Below are 25,567 nucleotides of genomic sequence, written 5' to 3' on the forward strand. Positions count from 1 at the left end.
AAATACGCAGAAAAAATTGCAAATTTAACAACTGAATTTGAAACGAGGTTTAATGATTTTAGTTCCCTTGAAGACAAATTTTTTTTGTTTTCTTCAATTTTTTCAATAAGTATTGACTCAGTACCCAGCCATATGCAAATGGAGGTGATCGAGATTCAATGCAACTCAAATTTGAAAGCAAAATTCATTGAAGTGGGCGTGCCTGAATTTTACAAATATTTACCAGCCAGGTTTGAAAATACTCGAAAATTCGCATATGAAATTATTTCCATGTTTGGTAGCACTTATCGGTGCGAGCAGTTATTTTCAGTCATGAAAGGTAATAAGTCTCCTATTAGAAACCGTATTAATGATGCTCACCTTGGGTCAGTGTTGAAAGTTATCACTGCAAACAAAATTTCTCCCGAAATAGGAAAGATAATAGCAGAGAAGAGATGTCAAGTATCAGGACGTAAACATTAAATTTTTTTTTGTTCTTTTCTATATAAATATATATATATATGTTTATTATTGTATTATTCGAAATTACGTTTCTATGATTTTTTTTTTTTTTTTTTTTTTTTTTTTTTTGCGGCCCGCCTAAAGTTAAACCTTGTTTGTTTGGCCCAAGTGTACCTATGAGTTTGACATCCCTGCTCTACAACTTAAACATGGAAAATTGCAAAAATAGTTCTAATCCTGTCATATAGACAGGCATCTGTAAGAAAGGTATTTTCTATTAGTAAAGAAGTTGAAAACTGGCAATTTAAGGTTCATATATCTCACTCCACCATACGCAGGACATTTTGCCACGTGGTGCAATCTCTATGGGCCTATAATTCTGCTGCCTTGTGTCTGTCCTAAATTCTAAAAAATTTACAAGTTTTAAATTTTGTTGTTCATTGCTTCGGTAACTTCTAATCAGCATCTTCTATACATTCTATATACTTGAAGTTCTTTAGAATAACAGAAATCTTTAATTAAATCTGAAATTTCAAAATTTAGAGGAAACTTATTGAGAGAAAAAAAATTACTCTGGAAAGGGATATTATTATAAACATTAACAAATTAGAGGATGAAGCAGAGACTAGTGGGAACATTGATTTATTTACTGAAACAAAAAAGATATTAAAGGGAAGAAAACTGATGTAAATTAGTTTAAATATCTTGAAAATTTTTTAATTAAAAAGATGCATAAATATTTTTTTTGTATGTTGTTGCTACGAAACATACATATTTTGTAGCATTTTACGTATAATTATCATAATATTATATAACCATTTTGGAATCAGTATCATAAATTATATGTAATTTAAAGTGTAAAATGTTCTTAGATTATGGTTTGAATAGTGCTTTTTTAAGAGATATTTTTTAATAATAATAAATTATGACTGTGTAAATCTATAATGACTTAGGATATCTAACAGCATATACAAGTATTTATAACTAATTGCTTATCCTTAGAAGTTATCTCTGTCTGTTAAAGTGAGTTATCTTTCCTTAATCCTTACCATAAGATAAAGCACAAAAATGTAAAAATAAACTTGAAACATTACTTCTTATAGATAATGATACTTAAAGTAAAACATCTTACCACCTCTGGTGCTTCAGCCACTTATTGGAACTTCATATTAAATACTGTTAACTGGATTATAACTCCAACGATTCTATGTGAAGCCACGACACTAACTGGGCCAGACAAAGTACAACTAATTTGAAACACATACCAGTCTTACCAATGAACTATACTAACTGAAGTACATCTAGAACAGTCATTTTCAACAGTCTGCTGTTCATTAGGAATTCAATCAATGAGTTTGAAAGGTTGTTATTGACAAAAGCCTATCAAAGCCTATCATTGACCAAGCAAAAAATATTCATTCATCATACAAGATGCCATAACTATTGTTATTTCCTTTTTATCAGCTTTATTTGTACCTAATTATAAAGTTTATTATTTTTTCAATTGGAAATCTTTGGAGAGTTAATAACTTTTCTTACCAATGTAGATTATTTTATCATACAAAGTATGGCTGAATGATCTCCTCAATTTTAATTGGTGTCTGTATTCATGGCTGGAATTATGAGCATCTTGATAAAGGTGCTTATGTGCTATGAACATTTGGACACCAAGCCGTTTTGAGTTTTCTTTCCTTTTATGTGAGAGAAACATCAATAATATGTAAAAATATAATATGACTATAGCTGAAAATCAATGACTTTAGCTATTTATTTATTTATTTTTTGTCGTTCAGACAAAATAGAGTTACATCATATGTTCAATAAATCTAGGACAATTATATGAAGAATTTTCTAGGATGTCTCATTTCGCATAATAACACTGCATGGTTGGCTCACTTATTTGATCTGTTCCCTTGTGATTTTCTTTGGGAAGAAATAAACGTGGCAATAACTGAGGCAGCACTTAAGCATGCATTTGAAAACTTCTAAATGAGGCTTCGGGAATGTACAACTCATGAGAGCAAGCATTTGGATGCTATTAACTTTCAGACAAACTTATGGTAAAATGACAAATATTCTTCTGAAAGGTGATGAAATCTAAACTAATGTTGTAAATGAAAGAGATCTTATTCTAAACCCTGTCAAAACTAGTATTTTTAAAATTTCACACTAAGGAGCATAAAAGTTACTTCTGGATAAAAAAAGGGGAGTGGAAACTTAAAAATTATCTTTGTTCAGCACTATTTGACTCACAACCATAATTTTACACTAACCAATATTAATAATACCATATCAGCCAGAATGTGAGACAACTTGGCATAAAAGAACACCTACGATTTTAAACATAAACTATAATAAAAAGAACTTTCATATGAGATAGTCTCCTATATAACAAGATGTTTTACAAAACTGATAGTTAAATGAAATACCATATTTTGATGGAAAACTTGAAAAAAAATGTTTTCTTTTTGACAAAAAGTTAAATGATAAATATAATTTTTAATTTAACTTGCTTTACTTTTTAATATTATCCATGATAGGTATTGTTTTCATAAAGCAATCTGAGGATAGGTATGCTATCTTATATTTGGGGTAATATAGTATTCAACGTGCAAACTTAATATTCTTCAAATTTTCCATACCCATAAAAATCATCCCAATCTGAATGCCAGTTATTTGCCCAAATCAGTAGCAATTAAATTTGCAGTTTCGATTTTTTCTACATCTTCAATTTTAAAGTAACAGCTAATTAGATGAAAATATAATTACACTATAAAAATTCCATACATCTGATACCTAGAATGACATTAACCACTTGCGCTAAAAAGACGTGCCACGCACGTCGAGATGCTTTTGTCTCAAACCGCGAGCGACGTGAACACCACGTCGATAGGCATTTATCGCAAAAATGAAAATAACAAAATAACGTAGTGCACACGTCGGCTAACAACGTGATTGTTTATTTCTCGAGTTACAGTTCTGGATTTCAGACGCGGAGCGGCGTAAATGAGACACTTTACCGCTTGTTATATTGTAGCGCATGGCACTGCAACCGTGAAGTTTAGTCGTAGCGCAAGTGGTTAATGAGTTGCACATTCAATTTTTTTCAATTTAATTATTTTTAAATTTCTTTGATTTTAGCATCAAGAAACTTCCATAAATAATAAAACATCATTTGTAAAATCACTTTCATGTAAATGGTAATAAAAATAAAATAAGTTATTATATAAAATATGAAAAATAATTTATTTCAATAATTTTTATAATCATTCTCAAATAGGTCATTGGCAGGTAAATGGGTGATTATTTTAATTCTTATATTTTTTTTCAAAAATAGTTTCAATTCATTTAGCTCTCTTATTTTCTGGAAATTTGTTTTTGTTTTTTTTTCTGTTATTAGCATTAGAAGTATTTGTGCTTTCCAGAACCTTTTTCCTGTATCTTTTCTGTATGTTTTACTTGCTACCACTTCAGAAACAGATTAGTTCCTACTCATCAAGGCCATAAAATTGTTACTAATTTATTTACTAGAATACTCTATGAATACATTTTGACAGGGAAACAAAAATACTTAAAATGAGATTACCATTTATTCCTTTATGAAACCTGAGGACAAACACATCTTTTGACTAGAATCGCATAACATTTTTATTTAATACTAAATGAATGATTTTTTTCACAATTTTTTAAAATACTGAAAGTTGTGCATTTATATTAACAAATTTTTATAAAATACTGATTAGTACTAGTATTGTTCATACAGTGCCAAAATTTATTATTTATATAAATGATATTCAGTATCAGAAATTAAAAGATATTATGACACAGGTATGGACACATTTCACACACCATCAAATACTATAATAAATACATGCAACTGAATTTTCACATCTTTTTGCTATTATATCTCATATATTACTATGTCATCATAAATAACTAAAATTGGTCTCTGAGATTTCAGTATTCCCAATGTCAAGTTTAAGTTATGCTACTAGAAACTTGTTCACTAGCAATTTTATTTATCTATTTTGGAAAAATTGCATTGTTATCACATGAAAACATTAGACAGTTCCATATTTTAAATACCAGGAATGAAATATAAATTACTTTCAAACTGCTTAGCAAATAATGCACTTTTTCTGACATGTCTTCCAAACAAAAGTGCTTTGTGAAAGTTGAAAATGTCATCAGGCATCTTAAATAACTGCATAGTTTAACTTCTTCATATTAGTCATGGCATAAACTTGAAAGTTAGGAACTTTCCAGCCAAATGTCTTATACAGTCAAAAGTTGTTAATTCGGACACCCATAATCCGGACCTCAAAGTTACAAACTTTTTGCGCATGCGTCAAGACCTTTACGGCTGCGAATATGCATGTGCGCATAATACGTTTACGCATGCGCTTTTAATATATAACGGACGGTATAAGCTAAGCTAAAATTATCTAATTCAGTTAATGTTGCAGATTGCGTTGTTCCTTAATCTTCAAATTGGATTGGATCCGGCTTATTATTTTTTGCAGACTGTTAGAGCAATTTTATAAAAGTAAGCTTGAACTTTCGATTATGTCAAATAGAATTTCCGATATATATTTACTAATATGTAAAGGATCTACAAAGCAAAAGTATGTTTCGAAGTCTATTAAAAATAAAAGTGGAATTGCTGCAAAAAATGGATAAAGGCATATTTTGTTTCTCTAACCATTCCGAAATATGTTTATCAATTTCACGCTGCTCTGCAGAGGGGGGGGGGGAAACGCCGCGGCGCACAATGAATTGGAAGTTGATCTGTCAGCACTATTCTTATCTTCAGGGCAGATGTTTTTATTTTATTTGGCTTATAATTCCTTACTACATCTCGATGTACTCCGTCTGTGATATGATTTAAATCAAATTCTTCATCATTATAATTCGCTTCCGATAGTGAAGAAAGTGGCACAAAGGTTATTGAAAACGAAAAAATTTTGATTGACAAATTAGTCGGTATTCTCGACACAGCAATTATGGGACTTGAACAGCGGAAGTTTGTAACTGAACAAGAAATTATGTCTGTTTATAGAATTAAAGAGAAAGTATTATCACATAAAATGAAGCAACTTAAACAACTTACATTGAAAGAAATGTTTAATAAAGTAAACAAATAAATATTAAGCCTTTTTTTTTTCTTTGTAAATTTTGATACCCTTTAGATCATAATTGTTCTTTAATTCATAAATTATGGTTTCATATTTTTAATTTTATAATTTCTGCATGCCATCTGACCAGATTTAAACTGATGATCTATAATCCGGAAAAATCAATAATCCGGAATCGCCGAAGTCCCAATGAGTCCAGATTAATGACTTTTGACTGTACCATATTTGATGGAATACCAAGTCTTGTAACCTAGCAGTGAAGATTCTGCTTTTTGTTATATTTATGCCATAGTGTTAACATTACCTAATATAATTTAAATCAACTTTTGCAAGAGATTCATTTGTAATGAGTAGAAAATATGAACAAAACATGATAATTGTGTTTTAGTAGCATTTAAAAAATTCCTATCAATAACTTTGAACTGAAACAGCATTTTATGAATATAAGATCATTTCTGCATTATTGCATTTCATGAATATAATGCAGAAATAATCTAATATTCAATCCATCTTCATAATAAAAATTAGAATTTGTTATGTTTTTTCTGTAAGTACTGACTGTCTAATATTCATATTAGATGAAATCAGTGATATCTATAATACAGCAAATAACATATAGAATATATTCAGAAGGTAAAAAGATTATATATATATATTCATTTCTTGAATTTTCAGCAGAAAATCATTTAAAAATTTACTAATTTCTAATTTTCCATATCCTTTTTTTTTTGAGGGGGGCAATTAGCCTAGCTAGAAGACGAAGAATGCATCATAATAAATCATTAAGAAATGCATCATTAAAGCTGCAATTTAAAATTCTTATGTTGAATTTATAGTACTTACGAATACATTACTGAAAAAATTAAAAAAACTTTTTGCATTTTAATAAAAATTACTGAAATAATAACTCGTAACTCGTACATCGAAATTTCTTAACATGGAAATTGTATAATTAAAAATGCCTTAATCATCAGAATGAAATCACATAAATAATTAATAAATTTATAAGTACATTTTTAAATTATGCAAGCACTTATATTTAGATGCTATATATACTCCATGTCCATGAAAGTCTTTACCCAGACTTTACTTTTTAAGGGGTATCAGCAACCCCTATATCGACAATGTTAAATTGGCAATTTTCGATTTACCTTTTCTCAAAATCTGCTGTAGATACACTCTTGAAATTTTTTGGGTAATTAAAGTATACCTATCTGATTATACTGAGATGAGCTTTTGAAACATTTTGAATTTTAGAGTAATTTACAGAATATTTTGTTAGGCATAGTAAAATTTAGCACTTTTCTCACATAATTTTTTTTTAAATTGTTTTTCTTAGTTTATCACAAAAAGCTCATTTCAGTAAATATTAGGAAACCTAATAAATAAGACATAAAAATTTTAGATACCTGTGAGGAGTAGTTACTGAGAAAAGACATCGAGTATAAAAAAATCACATTTGGAGAAAAACGCGTTTTTATGTAAAAATCCTCATTGATCAAAGCATTCAAACGATAAATTAAAACTAGATTTCTTACAGTTCTAATTTTCATAGAGATTAAAGAGTAGTATTTTTAGAAAGATAAAAGTGTAGAGAATTTGAAAATGCAAAAATCCGAAATCACAATTTTTGAAGATTTTTGGGTTCCAACACCCCTTAAACTGCTGGTCGTAGGTACATTCTTCTACTTACAAAATTGTTTTAAATGATGCAAATATTCATGCTATTGCATTTTTATATAAAACAAATCGAATTTGTAAAAATTATAAAATCTAACTTTTTATACATTCCCTCACTTCCTAGACTTACTATACTATAAGGAGCACAATATAAAAAAAATGTGACTCACATTCACAGAAATTGACTGAGGTATTTAGTTTTAAAGTTGGATATCATGTTCAGGGGCCATACACAATTTGAAGTGTGCACATTTGTACTTACAATTACTAGGTTAGAAAAAGATTATTGTTAACAGATTAAGTGGTGCACATTGTTATGCATATTATCAGAAGTACTGATCAATATAATTTTTTTAAACAAGTTATCTTATTCACAGAATCATGCAGAACTTTCGTTCTTGGAAACGCTGACAGGCTTTAGTATTCCCATACTGAAAATTCATAAATTATACTAAAATATATAACTATTTCTAATTAAATATATTTCTAATTTAATGAATTATTTTCACAAGTCTAAGATTAAGATTTTAAAATAAAAAAAACTGTATGAGAATACTAGTAACATGTGTCTAAAATTTCAAAACTAATAAATAAATTGTGTGAAAACTCTTTTGGCATACCAATAATAACAAAATTATATATTAAAGAACATTACAGACTAGTCACTGAAAGGCATTTAAGGAAAAAAAAATTAATTCAAATTATTCTTACTTCTAATTCATTTATTAATCAATCTGTGAATGCAAGTGGAAAATAACTTGAAAAAAATTCTTAATAATGAGTATTACATTTTTCTAAAGATAAGTACATAAATTGGGGGGCATATAAAAAGTTAGATTTCGTATTTTATATATTTTTTTAATTAAAATTTTTTAAAATCTTTATTATATCCTTATTAATATTATCTTTAATTTAAAACATTTTTGTATTGGAAATATATCTACAACCAGCAATTGTGAAAATAAAGGTCAGGTAAGGACTTTTGTGGACTCAATGTATATGGTGTTATATGCTTTATTTATACTAAACAAAACTATAATGCCTCACAAAATCATGAATATACTACTGATGTATAGTATACATCAGCGGTTCTCAACTTTTGACTTACACATACCATCTAACCAACAGTTCTCAACATTTTGATTAAAGCGTACCATCTAAACAAAATCTGAAGCACTTTAGTACCACCCCTACATTTTACAATGATTATTTCTCTGTAGAAATATTTAAAAAGTATATTTTGCCACTGTACAAACTATTGCCTATTTGTATTAAATATGCACACATAAAAATAATCAGATTAAAAATTGGTTACCATTTCAATTATCAAAATTTCAGTTATAATATTTTAATTCTAAAATCTAGTGTGAAAATTGGGCCTGTTTAAGAGAGATCAATTTCTTTATCTCTGATCTTATTTCACTTTATTTTAACCCTAAACTAGAACCCACTTTCAATTTTTTTCTGTATTTATTTTTCAAATATAACATGGAAAAAAATCCTTGTTCTCACAAATAGGTTGTGTGAAAAGGCAATAAAAATTTAACAATTTTATTAGAAATGCCTTTATTTTTATTTATTATTATTATTATTTATTTATTTATTTTTTTGTTCCGCCAAAGGATAACAAGCAGTCAAATCAATTGTTCGTTTTCTTCATAACATAAAATTTCAGCTACATTTGAACAAAATGGATTTTTAATCCAATTTTCTTTTTCATAATCTTTGGGAAAATGTATGTTGAAATCATTTACCAATGAAAACAATGATTTTTAATGTCAGATGCTAATTCTTCTTTTGTTTTCAAAATATGTTTAGTTAGAAAACTTTCTTAAAAAGGTCAAAAGGTTAAAATATTATTATCCAATTTCTTGATTATTAGTTGAAGATATTTTTATCATTGCGTTTATTTTATCTCTAACGGAAAACAAAATTAACACTTTTTCTGTGTAATCCTTTTCTTGGAAATTTAATTCATTTAACTTTCCAAAATTATCGGCTAAATATGCTAAATGCACCACACATAATTCTCTAAATAAAACTTTTTGCAATTCAAATTTTAATTCACAGAGTAAAATTTTAATTTCTTCTATAAGAAATTCAAATCACGAAATCAAAAAGACGATTCATAACTGCCTGTGGATAACCACCTTTGGAATGAAAATGTTTTATGTTCACTATCTCTTGCCATAAAATCACAAATACTCTTGAATTTAAAGCAGAACATTAATAGTATTACAATTAAACAAATTATAACTTTTAATAAAATTAACAATTTTCACAGCTTGATTAAAATGATTTTCAGGTTTTGGGGGGTTTTTTTGGCTGCTAAAGCTTCACGATGAATAAAGCAGTGTGTAAATTTAGTTTCAGGTGCGACTTTCTTTATTTGAGAAATTACACCGGAATGTTTTCCTATTAAAGTCCGTGCTCCATCTCTGAACAAGGCAATGCACTTGTTCCAAGGAATTTCATTCTCAGACATAAAATTGTCAACTACTTTGAAAATTTCATTTGCAGTTGCTCTATCATGAAGAGGTTCACAAAATACTCTTTGGCAATGAAGCCTGGATTCGTTTATCTTCAAAATGTATGAAAACTAATAATTAAACAAAGTTCGTTACATCAGTACCTTCATCCAACTGCAACGCAAATTACTCATTGCATTTTATTCTTTGAATTTAGTGTCTCTTTTATTGAATTTGCCATTTCATGAATTTGTCAACCGCCGCTGTTCAAGAGGCCTCAGAAACTTGGATGATTAACCCCGCATGGCAGTTCCCAGAGGAACCTGGGATGGGGGGGGGTGTACTCGTTTTCTGCACTCTGTTACTCTCTGTATCATTTGATAACTGAATATTATTAAATTCATCAGATGCTTTTTCGTTGAATGGTGTTAAAATGATATCTTTAGCTGCTAGTAATAAAAGGTTTTGTCCAATAGAGTGAGCCTGCCAGTCTTGGCAATTCTTAGGCTCATTAAATAACTAGCTTCCAAAGCTTTTTGTTAACTATTTTTGAACTCCGATAATTTCCTCTTAAAATATTATGCAGATTTATCTTTTAAACTGGCATGCTTAGATTCAAGATACTTAGATATGAAACCATTTTTTAAGAAATGATGGTTTCATACTTTGTTTCACCACAACACTGCAAACAACACATTGAGGTTGAGGGTCCATTTCATCTCCATTCCAAGTAAACCCAAATGATAAATAACTTTCATTATATTTTATATAAACAATTTTTCTTTGCTTTTCAATATTCTTAGTGCTAGTAGATTGTCCTGGATTCATGACCTGTGAATCATCACTTTTCCACCAAGTCAATTTGACCCATTTTTTTCATTTTGAAAATCTAGATTTGCTTTATTATTTTTTCACATATATTTAAATGCACAATATATTATGAGTTCCTTAAAAACAAGCGACGATATTCTCAAATCACGTACAAAAGTGAGGACTACAAATCAACAAGAAGATAAAACATCTGTAAATCAATGTAAAAAAATATTCTAATTGAAAATAAAGCAATATGAGCCCGGAAATAGTAGCGACATAACGTGTAGACATGCTAATAAATTGGTCAGCTTTAAAAGAATTAATGAAATACTATTATCTTTTTATATCAACTTAATTCTTATTTCCTGTTAAATATGATATCCATTTCTATTACTCCTTTTAAAAACATTATTTATGACAAATTTTGTTATGTCTATGGCTAAAAGAATACTTGTGAAAATAAAAATGGATTATTTTGCTAAAATTTATGAGCCAAAATTCAGAAAAATACTTAAACAGGATTCTGGGGGATTTAATTTTTGAATTTCATAGTTAACAATACTTTGTTTCTTTGCATACCACCGGTTGAGAATCGCTGGTATATATTATTCATCATATTATAATAGAATTTAAAAAATTCATCATATTATAATAGAATTTATTATGGTGTGGAAGTTATAGATTTTAAAAATATATTTAGAGCAATAAATTCCAGTAAAGACATTAATTAATGTTTCTCCCAAGAATATGACATTGAAGAAAATGATAGGCTAAAATAATATATGAATACAGAAAAAAATGATCTGTAAAATAAATGATACATTATCATATTTCATAAAAAATAAATAATGTCAAGTAAATCACTCTCACTTTTGTTATCACATTATTTCTAGTTAACATACATACCTTCTAATGAAGCAGTCTTCTTAACTCATTTAATAAACTATTTATAATATGAAATATAAATGGATTATTATAAAAAAATGCAGGCGCACAGCCAAGAATTTAGCCAGATGTTCATGAAATTTATAGATTAAAAAAAAAAAAAAAAATTAGAATGAGAAATCATTAATTTTGAATAGGATGGTAATATTTTATAATGTGAAAACAAAGCTTGGCTTAAACAAATGTTTCTTTTGGCATATATACAATTTAAAATCATGGAAAGAGTTTCCATTATTTTCAGACATGATTTTCAGTTAACATTAAGAGTAACATATACATTTTGACAGCAAACAAAACAAGTTATTTACACACACAAATAAATCTTATAAAGTTCTTTTCTCAATTTCCTTCATATATATCACAATATGAATATACGAACAACAAATATCACTTTTCTCAAAAATATTTTTTTACAGAATTTTAGGTTTTCAATTTAGATCTAATAAATCTGAACTATCTTTGATACACGTGCATAAAGATCAATCTCTTATACTTTTGCTTATCAGAAAGGTACCTGAAATAGTTTTGAATTTAACAACAATTGAAATATTTATTAAAATGTATGGATAAGCTAATTACTGACTCATTACAAATATATTATTAATAAATAAATGAATTATTAACTTAAAGAACAAATTACCAAGGAATTAAAAAAATGGAACACAGCTTATCCTTTATACATATACACATCCATATTTATATACATATATTGAAAAGGAATACTCCTTCAAACTCTAAAAGGTTTTGGAATGAAAGTATTTTCCCAATTTTTGCATTTTCATATCAGTAAATAGGTAAATTATTTTATCCCTAGTTTCACCAAAAAACTCACAGAACACTGAAAACTTAATACAGTCAAAAGTCGTTAATTCGGACACCCATAATCCGGACCTCAAAGCTACAAACTTTCTGCACATGCGTCGCGTTCACGCACGTGCACAGGCGTTTACGAGAGCGCGTAAGACCCTTACGGCTGCGAATATGTTTGTGCGCATGCGCGTTTAATGTGTAACGGAGTTAATCTTCGAATTGGATCCGGCTTATTATTTTTTGCAGACTGTTAGAGCAATTTTATAAAAGTAAGCTTGAGCTTTCGATTATGTCAAATAGAATTTCCGATATATATTTACTACAAAGCGAAAGTATGTTTCGAAATCCGAAATCTGTTTATCAATTTCACGCTGCTCTGCGGCAGAGGGGGGGGGGGCAGAAACGTCATTATTAGATTATGATAGATTAGAAAGATTATGTCAAATAGAATTTCCGATATATATTTACCAATATGTAATTTGTATCTACAAAGCGAAAGTATGTTTTGAAATCCGAAATCTGTTTATCAATTTCACGCCACGGATTGGAAGTTGATCTGTCAGCACTGTCCTTATCTTCAGGGCAGATGTTTTTATTTTATTTGGTTTATAATTCCGTACTAAGTGTAGTATTTCATCTCGATGTACTCTGTCTTTGATATGATTTAAATCAAGTTCCTCGTCATTATAATTCGCTTCCGATAGTGAAGAAAGTGACCCAGAGGTTATTGAAAACGAAAACATTTCGATTGACAAATTAGTCGGTATTCTCAACACAGCAATTATAGGACTTGAACAGCGGAACTTTGTAACTAAACAAGAAATTATGTCTGTTTAATAGAATTAAAGAGAAAGTATTATCACATGAAACGAAGCAACTTACATTGAAGGAAATGTTTAATAAAGTAAACAAATAAATATTAAGCTTTTTCTTTTTGTAAATTTTGATACCCTTTAGATCATAATTGTTCTTTATTTCATAAATTACGGTTTCATATTTTTAATTTTGTAATTTCTGCATGCCATCTTACCAGATTTAAACTGATGATTGATAATCCGGAATCGCCGAAGTCCCAACGAGTCCGGATTAACGACTTTTGGCTGTAATTGCAATATTTAAATTAATATTTTGGAAACCAAAAAAGTAATATCACTGTCTTATTTAGCAAATGAAAGTTTTTTTTAGGCTTTCATATTAACTATATTTCTAGTTATAAAACTTTCATACACACAAAAAAAGAAGGCAAAAATACTCAGTATAATTTACCATTGACTATCACAAAAAAGATTATTACTATTTTATAATCACGATTTAAATTATTATCATTAGCAAGTTTGAAGTACAGTGACATACTTGGAGCTTCCCTCTGCATTGTGAACTGACTTTCAAAACAAAGAAATTAGTCCAAGCAGTCAAGTATCATGACAGTTGCTTTATATAATATATTTACTTGCATATCTTTTCACCTCTTTTCCTACTAATTTTAACACTTGAAAACCAAGACAGAAAAAACAGACAAAAGTGTACCATTTTTAAGCACATGGCTTATAAATAATAAACATAACACATTAGAAAGCACACTAAAAGATGTATTAATATTATTATATTAATTTAAAGGACTTTTAAGTTTCAATAATATTCTTTTTGCTTATACAAAATGATTTCCTATTTGTGTATATATTTTACATTGTTATCATAAATTAAAAGTTTCTGAATCATATGCTAAAAAACTAGAGGTGTTTGGTGTGTTTTTAATTATGGCAAAGCACACTAGGGCTATCTGCCTAAAAAAAAAGGAGGAAGAAACATACAAGTAAATATGGTATTTTTATGTGATATATTTAATTTTAGGTTATGATTAGGCCATCCAAAATTCTTTTATATCTCCTATTCAAGCATAATTATGATCTTAATATTAACATTATTTTAAAATGTACACTGCGCAAAAAAAGGGGGGGGACAGTTCTATATCTCCCATTGACCAACTTCAAACTGCATATTTCATGTCTCGAAAGCACGACTTAGGATATGTATTATATATATATAGCATTGTTCAAATATAGGCATTTTGTCACAAAATCAGACTTTTTCTGAAATGACATGCCAACTTTTTTCCATATTTCCATTCTAGGACTCAAATTATGCCAAACTGCCAAGTTTTGTAAAAATCGCACGAGTATTTTTTTAAAAATTAGGTCTAAAAATTTTAGCTCCTCAATGTTAATTCAATTTGGTATGTATTTAATAATATCTCTTTTTTTCATTAGACTTATTTGATTCATTCTTTCATTGATCAAAATTTAGGTTTATTCCAAATAAAATTCACCCATTTTTTATGATTTATTTTAAAAATTGTATTTTTATAAATTTTTTGAAAAAAAATTTGTATTATAACCTACAAAATTTTTATCATATTTTAATATGATAAAAATATATGTATTTCTAGGCACACCTGCAAAAAATGAGAGTTTTTTATTCAAAATTTTCTTACATATTGGAGCATTTTGAAATTTGGCATTTTTTTTTTTTTTTTTTTTAGCAATAATAATGCCAAACACTCATTTCCCCCCCCCGCTCATTTACAATGGGGTAGGGAAAAAAAAGAGGGGGAAAATAGGTTGCTAGGTTAAGAAGTTCGCCAAGTAAATTATTCTTGGCGAAAACTGGAAAAAATATGCCAAAATAAATTTTTTAATTTCTCCATAAATTTTAAACAAAATTTTACAAAATTTAATATTTAGGCATAATTTGAATTGTAGAATCGAAACATGGAAAAAATTGGCATGTCATTTCAGAAAAAGTCCAATTTGTATCAAAATACCTATGTTAGAATGATGTTATATATAAATCTAATATATATCGTAAGTCACGCTTTCGAGACATGAAAAACGCAATTTGAATTTTATCAATTGGCCCAGTAGAACGGCGGGCATCATATTAACCAAACTATTTTGGTATGGTGGGAGTTTTCAGTATGCAGACGGAATACGTGTACTCCAGATAGAAAATAAATTTATATAATTTTTAAAATGGTCAATCATTAGTATTAAATGCCCTTCCCAAAAAGTGCTTGTGCTTCAGATGCACAAATTCAGCTTGCTATCTGCAGTAGATCAAAGTATTCACAGAATGTTGTTGCGACAGTCAAAATTTAGTCATGCAGATGGAACACGACAGAATAATGCAAAGTCTTTACAAAAAAACAAAAAAACAACAAACAAACAAACAAACAAAAAAAAAAAAAAACCATTAGAATGAGAGAATTTATACAGACTGATTTACGAATGATTATTAAAAAACTGAAACTCCAGAATGCATAACATCCATCCCTTTGGTTTTCTTTGAGTCTAGCATCAAGGCAACAAATATTTACACAGAGATAAAGTATTGCAGAACATATCTTACTAGAAACCTGTCATTACTTAATAATTATCAGATCAATAGTTTATAAATAAATCATATGTTTTCTTGCCTACAAAGTGTAGGCAAGAAAACATATGTTTGGTCATTGAAGAATGTTATGTTGGTCTGATGAACTGAAATTTTTATTGCATCAAGCTGATAGCTGTACATGTGTCATGGTATAGTAGATTGATTATTTTGAAAAATGCACGCTCGAAGATCCCTAAAAAGAAGTTTTCAGCTTTTAGATTTGATGCCAAACCAAAGCAAAGAATGGACCAGCCAAAGTCACGTGATTTCAATTCAGTAAACATTCTGTGTATTAATTTTAGTTGGCATAAAAATAAAATAGCTTTCAGTATTGACAATAATATAGTACAAAAAACTATTAAAAATGTAATGTAAATAAATACAGTAAAAATGAAATGTAATAAATATTTTATAAATAACTCCAGTATTTTACATGTGCCACTCAAACCCCTCCCCCATGAATTTAGCCATTATAAAGTGAAATACTCTGATAGTTTTTATGCTTTGTATTCTTATATAATGCTACAAATTTTATTATATATAAAAAAAAAAAACAATCTTGGGGGGAGGAAGGACCCTCTACACATCAATCTTTTATTTAAAAAATATAAATAAGAAATAATTTTCAAGGGAAGACTATTATCCCTGTTTATTTCTAAGGCAAGAATATATATACTATTTTCTATATATGCTATATTTGTACATGATTTCTTTCACATAAAAATTTCTTTCTATTAATAAAAATTTTAAGTACATTTTGAATTTGAGAAAACCAATCCATTCTAATATGACTGCTTTTTAATATTTAAGTCAAACAAAATTTGAACTTTAGATTTTCCAGTACAATATATGTCATATAAGAAAAAATTACATTTATGAAATGTTCATGTAATATTAGTCAACAAAAATTAAGTACTTCCATAATTATATTCCTAAATTACAATAAATTAAGAAATTCAGACAAAACTTCATGAAAATTAAAAATAAAATCATTGAACACGGCTTGAAACAGCCTCTATGTTTAAACAAGATGAATTCTATGTTTTTTCTATGTTATGATGAATTCTATGTTTAAAAAGATTAAATATTACTTGCTTTAAGCTATATATATATAAAATACTTTCTAATAATATACAGTTCCTTGGGATAATTAAAACTCTTAGTTTTTGTACTTTTGATATCCCACTTGAAAATTTCACAATACCTACAAATTTATAGAAAAAAATAGCAACATATCTTACTGGTATTATGATGAAAATCATACTTTGTATAATACAATTTATTAATTATTTTTTAAGGACCATATGAATCTTGTACTTCAAAATGTGCTACTTTTGAATCATCTAAATCTGCATACTGTGTAACTGGTATATGAACTGAAACAGCATCACCGGCAACATTCACCAAACACTGGCCCTAAAGAATAAATTAAAATTATAGTAGATTAAAGAATGATCACTAAATGTTGTATTTTGCTTGCAATAATTTTTTATAATAATAATTTTTTAACTAGTTATTTAACTATAAATTTAAGGAAAACACTAAAGACTGGAACTTTTTAGTTTAATTCATATGGTTTAGTTTATAACCACCCTTGACTAAAGCATATTTTTTAAAACTGGACAAAACAGCAATCTTTGGATAGATTTTGAATAAAACTCTATTGATTTCCAGGGCAGTCAAACACAGGTCCCTCTACTTCAAGATAGGGGAGGGAATTCTGCATAGAATTAGCAGTTTTTTTGGGGGGGCGGCATCAATGCTATATAATTGCATGGTATTAGAGACATCTATTAATTATACAAATAGTGTAAATAGTCAAAATCGTAAAAACAACCTTGTATTTAGCGTAAGTATATTGAAACACTCAATCGATTTCAAGGACAGCTAAAGGTCCCTCCTCATCAGGAGAAAGAAATACCTAGAAAGAAGAAAAATAAAGGGGGAAGGGGTCTCAGAAACACATGGTCCTTATCAGCACTGCACGTGGCTATAACCGGATTTTTAATTAGAGTTACATTGGCCGCCTACTTTTACTGAGCCAGGCTATCTGATCAAACATGTAACAAAAGACAAGAAAATTAACGAAGTTAAAAATAGAGAGTGAGGGGCAACTACACCTTCACACTCAAAATCTGAACTTCGAATAATATCCACAATAAGAAAAATAACAAAACGGGCACTATGTAATTAGTTACTAATAGTTGTAAGTTTCAATAAAGTTTCATTCTGTTATTCAAAAGATTTTCAAAGGAAAAAAAATTCGGACACAACTACAAAAATTAAGAAAATGACTGATAGCAACACAGATATTTTATTTCAGACAAAACATATGTATAAAACTTGTAAATGTAATTTATGTAATTTTATCATCTCAAGGTACACCATGCTACTTCTGTTATTTCCTCCCCTCCATTTTTTAATAAAAGTGAGAAAATAGACTAAAAACAGTTGGGTTAGATTGGATTGTGGCATAACATTTAAGGGATGTTTGCCTTTGAAGGATTTTTTAAAGGAAACTGACTCATACTCATGTTATGCATATGGGATAACACAAAAACTCCCATGCAGCTAGCTTGTTTGTTAGGATTTGAATTTGCGTCAAACTAACAGCTTTTAGTGAATTTACTACTTGCCTGGAGAGCTTCACTGAAAAAAATTCCTAATACTTTGGATATTGAATTAAATATAATATAGTATATATTATTTCTAGGAAAAAATACAGTTTAACACATTTTTTTTTTTTTTTTTAAATCAAAAATTGGTACAAGCAGCAGAATTACTAACCTGATTTTTATGAGGGTTATGCAATAAAATACACTGAGTTATATGGAACCCAACCATTGCATTTCCACCCAGTGCTGATACATGAGCTCTCACAATAGCTAGGGTTTCAGCAACAAAACTTTGAATAAAACCATTAAGACCACCACTCTGAAAAACAAAATACTTACATATAATCAAAATATATACTCAATGCATATTTAAGTTAGCTGACAAATAAGTACATATTTTGACATAAAATTTCAAAACATCTTTATTGTTTTATATATATTGCATTTATTTAGCAATTAATGATGAGCTCTAAATTCTGTAAAAAAGGGAGAGACAGTCCTCCAAGCACAAACTGTATTGGGATAAAAACTGTTAAGAATAGCTTTTCTATCAGACTAAAAGATGTTCATAAGTTTTATCCTGTATGCTAATTTTTAAGCATCATATTTACTATGAATTTTTTAAATAATACTACAATAAAACCTTTTTACATAAACTCGCTTAACATAAACAATACTTTAGTCCCGGTAGTGAAGTGTAAAATCTTATGGGAAGTTTTATCAATTAGCATGATTTACAAACCATTTTTAGTCATTAGATTTTATCATTTAACAGGAACTTTAAAAGTTTTTCATATTTTTTTCTGCTGTTTCTTTGCTAGGATTGCATTCTGAAATGTTCAGTCCTGCTTGATTAGAAACCTTAGAAAATGCCCTGTAGTCTTTAAAACATAGCCAGCATGAGTAACACTGCCCAATAATCACGATCATTGAATCAACAATAAATCAGGAGTTGGCTCATGCAGATGATGATGTTGCTATGTTTGCTCCAGTGGAATCTGATATACAAGCAGTTGTGTCTCAGATGCAAATGTCATCAGAAGAAAATGAAGAGGACAATATCATTCTGCGCCCCCAGGAAATGTTACACTGTATATGGCTTTGCTACAACATTCATATTGACTGCTATTTTTATGGAAGCCATGAGCACTGTTTGCCCTGAAGTTTGTGATTGCACTTTTTTATGTTGCAGTAGAATAATTGATGTAGTACTATAGTCATTTCTATGACAACATACATAAAATATTGCAATATTATGCAGCTATATACTGTAAATGGTTAACATGTAGGAAAAATTATTCCAAAAATAACTGTTTAACCCCCAATTAACATGAATTTTTTTTAACATGAAATCTTGAATTTTCGGTCCCTTGAGATTCGTGTCAGTGAGGGTTTACTGCAATTCTGAATTTTTCTTAAAGTAAACTAAACTTATTACTAAGTTTTAAAGTATTCTTACTTCTCTAATACTGCTGCTCTCACGGATGAAGAAAAAATCAAGGTCTCCTAGATACTGTTCAATTTTTTTTCCAGGTATGTAACTCAATGGAGTAATGTCAACTCCATTATGCTCCCCTAAAGACAGCTTAAAGCAAAATAAAACGAAGCTTTAAAATTTGTTTGATGCATTAACAAATTCTCTGAAATTAAGAATGCTACACAACTAGAAAATTACACGAAAGCCAAGAAGCATATAACAAATTGTCTTTGATTTTAAAAATAATGAAATCATAAAAATTATTTAAACTGTAAAAGTGAAGAATTTTTGTTAAAACTACACATTTATATACATACATGATAGCAGTAGCTCCTATCACTTGCATGTAGGGAGGATTTTCTGTAGTGACCTACAAAATTTATGAAATGTCTTTATGAAAACATTTACATTATAGCTTATTACAAGTAGGATAGATTGAGTAAAATCAAATTTTAAAATATAATTTTCTCAATATGTTTCTTATATACATGAAAGAAGAATTAATCAGGATCTGCCGCTCTCTTGAGCAAACCTGTAAATGTAATATTACATAACTCATAATTCATAAAAGTTCTGTCATGAATATAGTACAGATCACTTCTCAAATTTGAATGCCATCAATATAAAACTTTTATACATTGAACCATAAGAAGGTACTGCATTTGTCAACATTTCGATGCTGAAATAAGGCTGTGATAGAAAATACAGGGAATAATTTTATATTCTTTCATTTTCAGATTTTGAATTTATGTATAGATGGCATACCATTCACATTAACTTTTAACATTCATTCCCAGGTGTGATTTGGGTGACTACTAACATGTGAATAACTAAGTGAATGTGTACTGCTAAATAAATGGTATTTCAACAAAGCAATCAAATGTACAAAATTTACAACAGAAAAGGTTTGCTAAAATTTTAAACCATGAAATTAATTTTAATACTGCAAAGTAGTAAACTAATACTCAGTTTTCTTAAAAGCTACTTAAAAAAAATTATCATGTTATCAAATTAATTACACTCCTATGATATAAAAGGCAATATTTATTAAAGAAAGACACAACTTTAATTTTTTTGTGAAACAGTTTTGATTTATTTAAATGACTGTCAGAAAATATATAAATCATAATGATATATAATTTTACTTTTTGCTCATTAATACTATTCTACCCCAAATCACAACAATTTGAAGTTATTTAATTTTTCTTGAAATTATTAATTTTAATTAATTTAATTAATTTTCAAATTGGAGAGCAAAACTTCTCCCTACTAATTAAAATCATGATTTATGTTTCTAAAATAAAAGTGATTATGTGCATTTGAGTAATCACACATTCATCAAAAATCCATCTTTCAGCAAAGGTTAGAATGAAAGCTAATATCTTATCCCAATTAAATATGACAGTGAAAAATGTGAAATAAAATTTGGAAGGTCAAATTTTACAATACCTGAAGAAAGGGAACCTTCTGCAGTTTTATCTTCGTCCATGGGAAACATCATTTCTGAATCGGCACCTAAAAGCAGTGACTTGCATGAAATATGCGAGATTGGTTATTAAAAGTTATAGTTGCAATTGTTTATATTTCAAGAATATTAAAATTGCTAATGTAGCATATAAAAACTTAATTTCTTTATAAGACTTTTGACACTTGTATTGTTAATTCTTGTTAAATTTCTTCAACTATCATTTAAAATAACAAATGAAAGCAGTAACATATGAAAGCAGAGACTGATTTGCACCAGAAATTAACAAGTACTTTCAACTTGGTACCTTCCCAATTTTGTAACATTAAACTAACCTCCATACGTTAATTTGGTACATGTTTACCCAGTACCTGCCAAAAACCCCACCTGTGACTCTGAATCTGGCAACCCTAGAATTTCTTCCAGAGTCTTCAACAAAGATGAGATTTTTACTTCTTTTTCTTTCTTATGAAACCAGTAGAAGGCGTGCACCCAACACTGACATTGGAGATCGCACAGGGTGACTGGGTTACCCCAATCAGTTTCATTAGGAAAATGTGTTATAAATTTTATAGAAACCATTTGATTATAAACAATAATTACAATATTTCATTGAGAAACTATACTTTTTTACTTAAGAAAACTTATTTCAATATTTAAGAAAAAATTCCATTCAAAATAATTACATACCTAATCAGGGATCAGAAGCTGACATACACATCTGGCAAACATAGGAAGAATGAATTTTACATGAAAAATTATCACATAGTTTGCAAGAAATTGTAGTTTTATTGTCTTTGGACCTTGGACACATAGCACATCAGCCTTTGTCGAGTTTTGCTTTCTTTGATGGATGTTCTTCTGATCCACTAGAAGTCGCATTATTGATGCTTTCACGAAGCACTTCAGGAAGCATTGGCATATTTTTTCTTATCTCTATGTGGGGCTGTATAAGAGATAGGAATTTCCTCCTATTTTGATATTGTAAGGGAGGGGTCTTTGTTGACAAAAATGCAACTCGGGTATTTATTGCAGCGACGTTCAACATACAATAAAAAACAACCATCGGCCATCTGTTGATTTTTCAAGCTGTCAAATATAATGATAAAATTTCAGAAACTTTGTCTATACCACCTTTTGTTGCATTATAAAAGTGAACTATTTCTGGTTTCTTGGTATCATCACTTTCATCAATGGCATCATCGCGATGCATTGTAGATAACAAAACTACACATTTTGATTTTTTAGGCACATACGATACTAGTGTCGCGTTCTCTTGGAACTCAAATATAGAAGAATAAACTTTCCTAGTTTTTGTTTGGACGAACTCGGTGGGAATTTCAGCCTTGTTTCTCTTCAGGGTTCCTACAAAAGTTCTTTTGCTAGAGGATAACTTGCATACCAATTATCCATTGTTACGTTTCTATCTGATCCAAACAAAGGGGTGCACAGGCATTTTGTAATTTCAAATAGTGAATTTTCAACTCAAAAGGGACCTTCCAGCTGTTGTCTTGCATATATCTCCATGTTATAGCTGTAAAATGGTCTTGAATCTACTAAGGCAAATATTTTTATTCCATATTTCGCTGGTTTGCTGGGTAAATATTGACGAAAGGAACACTGCCCTCAAAATTTCTCTAATTTTTCATCGATAATAACATATTCACCAATAATGTATATCTTTTGGCAATTTTCATTTAAATCGGCAAAAAATTCTCTCACAGCTGCCAGTTTGTCCAATTTTTTGCGAACTTCACGATTGGTCACGTTGTCTAACTATAAACACTTGAGAAGAAAATTAAATCTTTTATATGACATTGTCTTCCGTAAAATTTCGATGCCTGATCCATCAGTAGCCTACAAATCTTGCGTATTTGTATGTGATGATTTATGCAAGCCACACAGATATAAAAGCCCAAAAAGTGCTCTAATTTTCACATCATTTGTCATTTTGGCATCTCAATCTCTGGTGTAATTTACCGATATTTTTTCAATATAAATATTTGTACACTCTACAATGAATCATATCACTTTAGTATTGAAAAACAATTCCCAACTTTCTAGAGGCTCTATTATATTACGTGTAGTTCCTTTTAATCCTGATAAATAAGTTATTATATTTTGAGAAGACGTTTTCACTTTTTGATTTGGTTTTCCTTTCTGCCAAACTGTTTTATTTTTGCTAATAAAAATACTTTTTACTAAATCAGGATTTCCGTTGTCTTCATCAGTCTGCTCAAATTCACTTTCGCTGTTGTGAGAGTATATTTTTTCATCAGATTAATTTTCACTATCTTGATCAATTTCTTCTTCAGAAGACTCAACTTCATCTAATACAGTTTTCAAACGTTCCATCTCTTTTTCATATTCGGTAAATTTACATTTGTAAGCCATTATTTATCAAATAATCCAACAGACCAACAACGGGAACACTCGAGAGCACAAAGCTAAACTGCTAATAATGAAAAATTTGGAAGCAGTAACAGTCGCACGGGGTGACTAAGTCACCCCATTCCCTCAAGGATTCCAAGAAATGATTGCCTCTCTTGCAGAAAAGAAAAACAAGCAAAAATAACAATACACATTCCAAGGGGAATGTCAGACAGGATGATACTAAAAAGATAATTCATTAACATGAAATATTTCCAGTCAGGATTGTTGATTTTCGACATATGGGGTGTCTCTGTGCCCCGTGCGACTTCTCCCGGGTTAATGCTCTCTCTTTTTTGGGGAAAATGAGACTAAAATTGGCTGAAAATAACTTCTTCAATTTTTAAATATTTTTATTTCAAACTTTAGCGTGGTGTCCATACACAAACAATGAAATGCATGTAGGGATCAACAAAATAGGGAAATAAGGAGCAACATGATAAATTTGCCATGATACTTGTCTTCTTATTTATAAGAGTTCACATGGAGGCACAGTCAAGCAGCAGAGAGTAATGATTTGTTTGACACATTTTTCAGTGCAACTACCTAACAATACCAGCCAGAAATCAATAAACCAGAATTATCCAAAAGAGCAAATAGATTGTTCGTAATATAATGATGAATACCAGATAACCAACAAAAGTGATTATTTTTATTTTACATTTTTATTGACAGGGTATTTACTTTATCAGTCTTATATTTTAGTCCTATTTTAGGCTCCATGCATAATTTGATATGATTGGATAATATTTTATTTAAGACTGGGGAATGCTAAAAAATGTTCCCAAATAAATTAGTGGTGATTAGTTTTCCACTTTATGCTGTTTTAATATGAAAAAGTTTTCACAAAATTGCTCTTTTCATTTCGCTTTCTTGTTTGTAAAGCAACTGCAACAACTGCAGTTAATGAATATACCCTCCTAGATTTGACCATGAACAAACATCTTTATAGACAGAGTCTGAAAATCTTAATACTTCCCCCCCCCACCAAAAATATATCACAAGAATGCCGAAGTTGTGTATTCTGTGTGTTCATTTTCTGCACATAGAATATGATAACAAGCACCCAAGTTTTACAAACAATTTTAAAGCAAACCAATCATTAATTAAACTGCATTTATTAACTACAAGGCAACATTTAAAACCATTAGAACGTTACTCAATGGTTTAAAAAAAAAAAAAAAATTATTCAAAATAAAGAAAACCCAATTAAAATGAAAACATTTTGTTTGAAACAATTTTAGGTTATAAACATGATTTTACCCAAAAAGGGAGAAGGGATAAATCTAACAGTAATGAGATATACTACAATATCTGAAAATACTCACTATGCTTCTTTTGCTTGCATATACTATTGACAGTTGTAAGTAAATTTGAGTCTCCAAGTCCCACAGCTATGCCCAGAACAGTAACCTGAATATATGAGAAGAAAAACTTTAAAAATCATTATTCTCCTTACATCATAGCCAAGCTGAATTATTTTAACAGCCATGGCAGAGACAAATTCCACCCTACTTCTTTATTACTTTCATCAATGTTTCAATTCAGCCAGAAATCAGTGCCCATACTTTTCAATATTTTAGAATGCATCAGAAACTCTAGTTAAGATAAGATCTGACCCTATCATCAAATTCAATCATAATATCAGCAGGAAATATTTTTATTCCTACAAATTTTTTTAACATTCAGTAAATCTAATGTTGATACTAACTATATAATTTTATCTACTAAGAATTAAAACCTTTCCAGAGAAGTTAATATTATCAAAAAACTTGAGCATATATAATGCAAGAAATATCTGAGATATAAATCAGCACCTACCAGGATTATAGGAAAAGAAACAATTTCTGATTTAG

General features: G+C 29.1%; 1 protein-coding gene across 1 annotated transcript in view; it reads right to left on the bottom strand.

Annotated features, from left to right (window-relative positions):
- Positions 1-530: 530 nt before the first annotated feature.
- Positions 531-25,567, bottom strand: part of LOC118192785 (C2 domain-containing protein 5) — a 154,425-nt gene continuing 129,388 nt past the window's right edge. The window contains exons 26-31 of the mRNA XM_035363801.2: positions 25,040-25,124; positions 21,266-21,331; positions 20,134-20,186; positions 19,799-19,924; positions 18,512-18,658; positions 531-17,140 (exon numbers count right to left, since the gene is read on the bottom strand). Coding sequence (XP_035219692.1) covers positions 17,018-17,140; positions 18,512-18,658; positions 19,799-19,924; positions 20,134-20,186; positions 21,266-21,331; positions 25,040-25,124 — 600 coding nt within the window. The 3' untranslated portion in view covers positions 531-17,017. The remainder of the gene's footprint in view (positions 17,141-18,511; positions 18,659-19,798; positions 19,925-20,133; positions 20,187-21,265; positions 21,332-25,039; positions 25,125-25,567) is intronic.

Source organism: Stegodyphus dumicola, chromosome 2 (genome assembly GCF_044657685.1).
Source record: "Stegodyphus dumicola isolate Sdum_Otavi_A_Nest chromosome 2, ASM4465768v1".
Lineage (NCBI taxonomy): Eukaryota > Metazoa > Arthropoda > Arachnida > Araneae > Eresidae > Stegodyphus > Stegodyphus dumicola.